The sequence below is a fragment of the Branchiostoma lanceolatum genome, chromosome 12 (genome assembly GCF_035083965.1).
Source record: "Branchiostoma lanceolatum isolate klBraLanc5 chromosome 12, klBraLanc5.hap2, whole genome shotgun sequence".
Lineage (NCBI taxonomy): Eukaryota > Metazoa > Chordata > Leptocardii > Amphioxiformes > Branchiostomatidae > Branchiostoma > Branchiostoma lanceolatum.
This window is the reverse complement of record NC_089733.1, coordinates 12,314,277-12,323,111: the sequence shown is the minus strand read 5'-3', so window position 1 is coordinate 12,323,111 and position 8,835 is coordinate 12,314,277. Positions and strand designations below refer to the sequence as shown.

General features: G+C 41.5%; 1 protein-coding gene across 13 annotated transcripts in view; it reads right to left on the bottom strand.

Moving 5' to 3' along the window:
• Nucleotides 1-3,306: 3,306 nt before the first annotated feature.
• The window catches only part of LOC136445850 (nebulin-like), a 39,752-nt gene continuing 34,223 nt past the window's right edge, over nt 3,307-8,835 (bottom strand). For 10 of the 13 annotated variants that reach the window (XM_066444040.1, XM_066444033.1, XM_066444025.1 and 7 more), the window contains 3 exons: nt 6,544-6,629; nt 5,415-5,459; nt 3,307-4,773 (listed from right to left, as the gene is read on the bottom strand). In XM_066444040.1, coding sequence (XP_066300137.1) covers nt 4,594-4,773; nt 5,415-5,459; nt 6,544-6,629 — 311 coding nt within the window. In that variant the 3' untranslated portion in view covers nt 3,307-4,593. The remainder of the gene's footprint in view (nt 4,774-5,414; nt 5,460-6,543; nt 6,630-8,835) is intronic. The other 3 variants (XM_066444029.1, XM_066444032.1, XM_066444023.1) reach the window with 1 other exon arrangement.

The window sequence follows — 8,835 nt, the reverse complement described above, 5'->3', positions numbered from 1 at the left end:
AAATGTTATTTTGTCATTATTTTACAGATGTATTACACATTTAATGAAGACAAAAATCAGTTCATATTTCAGAGATGTATTGTCAAAGGAAGTTCAAGGAACTCACTGAGGATAGCGGATTGATATCAAAACGGATAGTTTAGTGCTGACATCATCTTCCAGCGTGTGGCGCGAAACAGGTGACCTTTGAACTCTAAAGCTTGTTCTGATTGGTTGGCAGCATTACCTCTGCAACAGGTGGCAATGAGAACTTTTAAACCCTGGGATATATTTCTTATCATTGGACATTCCCATGTAGTTTTTACATCCTTAAATAAAGTGGAAACTATTGTATACGGACCAGATGTTTATAGGACACACAAAAAGTAACATGGAAATGGCTTATGTAGTTGAAAGGGAACATTAACGCAGGAAAGACAGGAGTGCCATATTATAAATGTTTCCCATTCTTTATGCAAATAAGGACCTCATTCGCATTAATCATTTAGTAATCTTCTGACCAAATAACACAAGTTGTTCAAAGTATGAAAGTCATATCTTAGCAAAGAATGCTATTGTAGCATTTCAGCTAGGGGGCCCAAACCTACATGACTTACTCTCTCTCCCTCCCTCCCAATAGCTGTCTGGCACTCAAAAATCATGACCATGTGTAAGGACAGATTGAATAATGATTACAATGAATTGATTGAATGATGATTACAGTGATTATTGTACACTCGTGATTCTTCGCAATGTATGGCTGTTACACGTTTGGAACCGCTGGTAACGTTCAGGAGTGCACTTGACAACCGAGGCTAGCTACCTCTGTCGGCTCTGAGTTGCACAAATTAGACATATAGTTAGAGTAGAGTTGCACCTGTGAAGGCTGTACGCCCACGAACACACCAAGGCTTCTAATGAAAGCTCATCTGTGTTGGTAGTAATCATAATACAATGCTAAACTTTCTTCCAACACTAAGGTATTCACGGATCGAATTTTCGACGACCACTGTCGCCTTCTTCAGGATCAATAATGACCAATCACTGCCGAACCAAGGCTTCAGTAGATGTGAAGAGTTACGGTACTCGTAGTTAGGGGGTAGGTTAGTGACGGCTAGGCCATGGACACACTGTCAAGTACGTGATGGCTGACAGATGGCAATGCACTGGAAGCAAGCGGTTCCTCATTTCTGAGTATTTCGAATCACCTGTCGATACCATCTTACGCCTTAAACTAATTTGGCAAGGTAGATTGAATATTGAAATTCTTCTTGGCAAACATTGAAATATTCCGGCTGCTGTAGAAGATTCCAAAGCAAAGGACATGAGCCCATCGTAAGTTAATCCAGGGTCTGGGTCAAGCATCAAACTAATGGTATTTTAATTAGAAAGGATGCGGCTTAGTCACGCATTTCGTCTGGACATGTCAATCAAACAAAGTCGTCGGAAAAGTTTCAAGTTTACACATTACTTTAACCAAACTGTCAGGAAGCTGCCCAATCAAATTGTTAGATTTTAGAGTTGTTTCGCCAAATTTGGGCAGAGGTGGAACCCCACTAGTCTCCGGGACCAGAGAGGGACATCCCCTTCTCTTGTGTCATTGTGTCATCTGAGGACTTGAAATAAAGGATCCGTAACGATCATCGGAGCCCTTGCCTTTACCCTCAGACATCATTACAGAAGTGCAGCGGACTTGCTTACACATATAGCATTTCAGAACGCGAGATATCAAAACCGGAAGTTCCGCTGCAGTGCCATAGCAAATGCTAGGAGAGGTCTCACAAAGACCTACCCACCTATCAAATATGAAGACAATCTATCCAGGCATTATCGAGTTATCGTGCTGACAGACACGAATGCTGTACAAAACATAACCTTTTCGGCGAAGATGATAAGTCCATGATCATATAGACATCCAGGTAATGAAATACACAATACAAAAGTAACTCAAAACTTCCCCAAGCAAGCTTCACAGATGCTATCTGAAACGTGTGACCGCTTACAAAACTTATTGTTTAAGCAAATTTTGTATCATGTAGGAAAACTGAGCTGGATTTATAAGAGTATTTTAGCCTTTAAAAAAAGGAATGGCCGTTGTTATTGTTCAATGTAACGATAATATGAAATAAGATTGTAGTTTGAACTCAAGCCTCGATCTTGGTGCCCTTGGTGCGACTGTGTATTCCAGTGAACGACAAGAAAGTATTTTCTCTCTCATCGTTTCGATGAATGAACGTCTAATAAACAACTGTATAAACGCCAATTAAGACTGACCCAAACCTGCTTACCATCCACGAGTTTTCTCTCGCTCCCCTAGGCCCTGATAATGACGAGTGAGGGAGTTAAGCCCCCCTCTCACTGGACCCGCGGCACGCTGGCGGCCTCGCGCTGCGGCCGATCGAATTGATAAAGCACTCAACGAATTTCATCGACAAAAAACGAATCTTTTTAAGCTTTGTGTGTTTTGTTGTCCTTTTGGTCATACTTGTACGTTTTGAATGATACTCCCATTATAAAGTCAAGGGTAATTCAGTTTAGGACGCAGCGACGCCGCCAGCGTGCCGCGGGTCCAGTGAGAGGGGCTTAATTGCTGAAAGCTATAGGGTAATTGTGGCTACTGGAAGCGATGGAAATAATCTGTTTCTTTCGGTATCGTATACGTAGTGAATGCGATGACTGATAAAATGTATTTCAGAAACAAGAAACACTTAGAGAATACAACACACACGTTGTACTTCATCAGAGGTCATCCAGAGGTCAGTAGAAGAACTTGAAGGTCATTGTGGGGTCATTGATAGCCTCTCGCTGGCTGGGGTTAATGGCCCCCAGGGCGGTAACCATCGAACCGGCCGCCACAAGAGTGCGATTTAGTCAGGCTAGGGGCATTGAAAGACCACTGAAATTCTGTCGAGATCACATTGAAAGATCTGTTAAATTTTTGTACGCTCGCTGTTGTTATTTTCTGTTAAATGTGTGTAGTCCAGGGGCTAGTCGCTCTGAACATAAAAGTCGTGAGTTCGAATCCTGGCTGTCTAGATCACCCGACATGCACGCTACTGGAAAGGGTCGTAGTATTTAGGACAAGGCGTTAAGCCGTGATCCAATGTTCATTGTGCTTGTCGAAATGAGCTTGGGGAATGTCCCCGGTTCAACGAACCTGTAAATACTGTACATCTGTCTTCTATGTCACGACCAGTGGAGTAGCTTAACTGACTGTTGTTTAAAGTTCATTTGAGCTTAAACCTTGTTCGATAATCATTCTTCTTCTCTTCTTGTGGTATCTCTACTTTAAGAAAGAAGGACTCAGAGAAAACAACTCCCGTGGTGTACATCAGGGGATATAACTTTATTGTCTAGAGATGTGCAGATGAGTGTTAGGTGATGTCATCACAATGCAAGACTACGCCAGAGTCTTTGGTAAAGCGAGGCACACATCACGCATGCATGTTCGGAGTGCGGCGTACCGGCATAGAACGTGTGCAGCCGTTCTGTGCGATACACTCACCTAGCTTTGCTCACGCCGAAAGAAATTTTACAAGTTTCACCCAAAAAAGTTCTCTCAAAACATTCCCTGCAAAATGTCCATGGAAACTGGTCAAGGGAAAGGTACAGTACAGTATGGCACGGTACTTAGAAATGTTTCTTACAAAGTTTTTGCTATGTAAGCCTCAAGTTAGATACAAGGGAGAAGTTCCCTAACTTAGGTATAGTTTTCTATACATGCACAGTAGTTGAGGTTTCACTGCCATTCACTCTACAACAAACTCTCAAACTTGCTAGTTTCAGCTCAAAGTTAACAAAGAGCCGATAGTTACATTAACTTAGTGATAAAGTAAACTAAAAACGAACAAAACCACCTACGTATGATCAGTGATAAATAAAATGCTATTGCAATGATTCAACATTTAATCATTTCCAAACTCAAAGTTAACATCCTACAAATATAAAGGCACATGTTTAAAGTTCAGCTTTCAAACTAGTTACTGCAATCTACCTCTACTTCTATGGCTGGAAGTTAAGTTATACACCCATCCACACAATATAGGTCTACAAGTCTTGTAGTGCTTTCGCAGAATATGAGGTTCGGTTACCCTGCGGAGTAGACCGATTCAGGGGAAACGCTATCACATACTTTCCAGTCCTTAAAATAATACAAATTCCAGAAACATCAGGAAAATGTAGTAAAATCCTGTCATTCATTCTCATTCATCAAATCCAGAAAAAGAGGTTTTGCCACAGTGTCACTCTTGTCACTCCTTATTTAGACATCAAACTGGGAAGACAAGAAGTTTTCTTCCAGGCTAGAAGTGGTCAGCCCTAAATGTAGAAAAAGGTATCGCCATCTGGCATTTTTTTGTTGTTGTTGTTTTTGTTTGCTTCAATAACATTTAACGGTTTCTTCATTGCTTTTATAGATTCCTCAAAACCTATCTCGTAGATTACAATTCTGCTCGTAAGAACTTCTGACCAAAAGCGCCTCGACTGTTACTTTTTTTCCGTTGCCAAGGATGGTGTTATGCTAATATGGCTCTGTCTGTGATCCGTTGTTTAACGACGTGAGAGGAGGTTGTGATCTGACGAGTGATTTTCTTTATCCGCGTTGGGTGCTGCAGTCTACGAGATGGGTTCCACGTAGTTCGCCGGCAGCATCCCGCTCTGGCCGGTACGCTGCACCGTGCCGGTCATCCACCCGTCGTCGATCTTCACGCAGTTGACGATGACGTCGCCGTCCGCGAAGCTGATCTCGTCGTCTTCGGCGGCGGTGTAGTCGAACACCGCGCGCATCACGTTTTGCTGCAGAAGAGAATAGTGCTTTTGTCAAATAGGCGCATTGATATGTTCAAGCAATCTTATTCAAACATGAAACACACATCCATAGCTGACAATTAGATCACTAGTAGAACTGTAGATCACTAGTAAAAAGGCTTAATAAACCTTAATAGTGTCAAGTCAGTTTGATTGTATCTTGGATGCTAGACAGCTATCATCAGATGTTTGGAACTCCAGTAAACGGCAAAGTATTCAACCCAAAGTAATCAACAAAGGCTAACATGTACATACAAACGTGAAACGTTGCTCATTTAAACCTCCAAGTATTGCGTATGACAGATACTGTTCATCTGATCAGACCTGACACTTTGGAAGTTAAACCTAGCAATTTACCTTATAAATCTTTAATCAAGGCATTTGAAACAACTTTTCAAGTCTACAAAACTACTGTAACACATAGCCTTATTTTTGCAAAACAGACTCTGCTTTGCTTTTAAACCTAGCAATTTACCACATAAATTTTTGATAAATGCATTTGAACCGACTTTTCAAGTCTACAAAACTACAGTAACTGTAACACGTATCCTTAGTTTTGCAAAACAGCCTCTGCTTTTGAGTGTATCATCAGTAGGAAATAACATGTAGATTTTTGTTAGAATACGTACCCCTGATTGGATTGTTGGCTCTGGTTCACTGACAGCAGCGGGAGCCTACAGGAGGAGTCAGTCAAAGCAGCACAATCAGGTTAAGCACTACTCTACTACAGGGGTCTGCAATACTTAGTCACACAAGCAGCAGGCCTGGTGCATTTAAACCTGTCCCACATAGAAGACCATGGCTTCCTGACTTTCTTCAGACCATAGTTGGGAGTTAGACATGAGCAAGGTCATCTGTGGTTGGGAGTTGGTTGGCTAACTAGTCTTTAAAGTCTAGATTTTGAAAAGTCAAACTTGGGAAAGTCATACTCTGCTTGGATACGACCAAAAAAGTGAACTAGAACAGGATAGATTCCAGGTTACTTCCAGCCCAGTGGCTACAATGTTTGGGGAGTGGCGAGGAGCAAAGTCATGGGTGGGAATGTCTTGAGTGTGTGACAGGCTTAAGACAAGAGGCAAGCTTATATTTTTGTACATAGAAAAGAAAGCTGTCAACATATTTTTAATCACTTTCTGCTGCAAGCAAACAAAGAATAGAACACAGTGACAAGCCATATAACAAGGGAAGACTTCTTATAATGTTATTTCATCAACAACGAAATTACAACACTGGAAAGACTGCAAGGAGCTACACATATTTCAGATACACGTTTTGTAGTCACTGTGGTAGCATAGATTTTAAATATTGCACAAGGATTCCCAGGATGAATTACAGCTGCAGCTTAGTGAAAGAATAGAACACATATTGTAGTAGTTGTAGTAGTTATATTGTGGCAAAGTTGCAGAGTTATAAGACCACACAAATTCATTTCCTTGGTTCTCTAACTATTACAAGTGGACAACATATAAGCAAAGAAACTTGAAAATGACTGTATTCATTTCATTTAACTGAGTGCTCTCTCTTTCTCTCAGTCAGTCAGTCTAAAAGAGAGAGAGAGAGAGAAAGAGCAAGAAAGAGTGCACTAAGGCATAAACCTGGTCCTTCGACTTGGTTTTCGCTGCTTTCCTAGTTGAAAACTTAAAGCAAAAAATAATTTTTTGTAAAATTTGTGAACCAATTGTTTTGGTGTGGCAAAGGATTGCAATTATTGGTAAATCTTTCAACAGAAGTATGCTGTTGTAAGACAAGCGAACATACCTCAAACTTGGGCTGCTGTGCATCAGGATGGGTCATGGGGTCGTAGTCCTCAATCTTGCCTGGCTTCAGCCTGACCTGCTGGTAGCCTAGGTGGGGAGGGAAATTTCATTTGTAAATCTTTTTCTTCTTTTCTGCATTACCGGTGAACTGCCTTCGGGCGTTACACCATCCACTAACACTGGGATGGACCCATACTCTTTCCGATAAGTGTGGTGGGTTCTTTAACATGCTCCAGGTGTGGCTCTCCTCAAACATGGTACCTCCGGACTTATGTCCCATCCAAGAGGACGTCCAAAAACAAAGTTTTACACCTTTGTTAGAAGAGTGGGGAAATAAGTTCCCTTCCCAAGGGCACAACATTGGTGCCTACTATAGCTGCTATGGATTTGAACCCAGGCCAGAACCATTACTTTACATCAGATCCTAAATCAACAAGCCTAATTAACCCAAAGACCACCTTGCCACCTAGCCTTTCTGAATCTTTGAGTTACTCATGACACCAATGAGAAATTTCCCTCAACTTAAGGGAACTGATGTGGAATCTGAATATTTGTCTCAGATCAATACATGTATGTCAATAGCGGTAACCAAGTAGTGAAGACTCCATAACATGTACTCCATAACTGGTAATCCACCACATGACATGATACACCCATTCTTGCCTCTTGGCAAGTTTGGATTGCACTGCTTCTTAGCAGTTGTATCAACCTTGAAGCAATATCAAAAGATTTTTCCTCATTGCATTATAAGCCCTTCTTTTTACCCACTAGGCCATTGCTTCGGTTGCAACTTTAACTTTATAGTGTATCTGAATTAATAAGCACTGTACGGTCAAGGTCAAAAGATGGTTTAGCAACAAGTTGAAACCAGGAGCTCAACTGTGAAGCTGTTACAAGTTGACCTATAGGGACATCCTTAATTATGAATCTACCATTATTTGAATGACCTTTAAGTATAATAATTTAGTTAACTGTCAGAACAGGAATGCTCTTAAACTTGAGTATTTATCTACAGTGCCAAGCCCCACATTTTGTATTCACACAGAACACCAACTTACGTTGTTCTGCAGAGATTCTGTATCCTGTCATGTGTGAATAAGAGATCGCGACGGTGGAGAAGTGACAGGAAGAACAGATGAAGAGAGGGAGAAGAGATGAATAATGACCAGAAATGAGAGTAGAAATGATATAACAGAATAGACATAAGGAGATATAAGGTGAATGATACACACAAGACAGATGCCATGCAAACCGTAGGAGTATCACACAAGGCAAGCAGTACAATAAATAAAGGGAATCACAAAATGTTCTAAGAGAAAGTTAAATGAAAGCAGAGCTTTAATGTTAAGTCTCATAATTCTGCCAGGTACCCTAACACCACCACATTTGAAAATGGTGTTGTCAAGGTTTTCCCTGGAATGTCTTGAACACCTGTATATCTGAAGTGTGCAAACCTCAGGGATTACTGATACTGCATGCATGCATCAGTAGACCTGTTTAAATTCACCACTTTTCTTTTTAATGTAGCAGTCTTAGTGTTCACGGCAGAATTACAAGAGTTGAAAATAAAGCTTATACAAATAAGAAGAGACATTATGGAAGACAGATGCAAGATCTGATGGAAGGAATGAAGGCGAAGTTTACCCCTGGCTTTCCAGTACTTGTCGGGATCGTAATCCCACATGCCGGACGACTCGGAGGCACTCTCTCTGGTCGACTCATTCTCTGTACTGTAGATTACTGTCGGGTCATGGGTCAAATGGCATGTGTGGAAGGAGGGAAGGAAAGAAGCAGAATGGTGAAGGAGAGAAGAGAAGCAACAGAATGAAAGAAATGGGCAAAAGTGGAAAATGTGCAGCACAGTTTTCATGCAGACAAATTAAAAGCCAACTGAAGCTCCTGTCACACAGAGCAAACCATGGCCTGCTGACTTTCTCCAGCCAATGGTTGGGATTTATAAGTCATGACCAAGGTCAACTGTAGTTGGGAGTTGGTTGGCGAGGTTGCCTACTAGTTTTAAAACATTGTGTGCACCAGAGGAGCAAACTCGAGCTAGAATAGGATAGATTCAAGGCTATTCCCATCCCAGCTACCCACTGTAAGGGAGTGGTTGAGAGCAAAGTCATGGGAAGGTCCTGAATGTGTGACAGGCTCTTAAAACATATAAAGAAGAGTGTGGCATGGAAGGTGAGAACACGTACAGTCAGCATTGAGGTTGAGGAAGTCCTCGATCTTGCGGTACTTCATGCCGGAGGTGGTAACTGAAGGGGTGACGGAGCAGTGTGAAAATGTG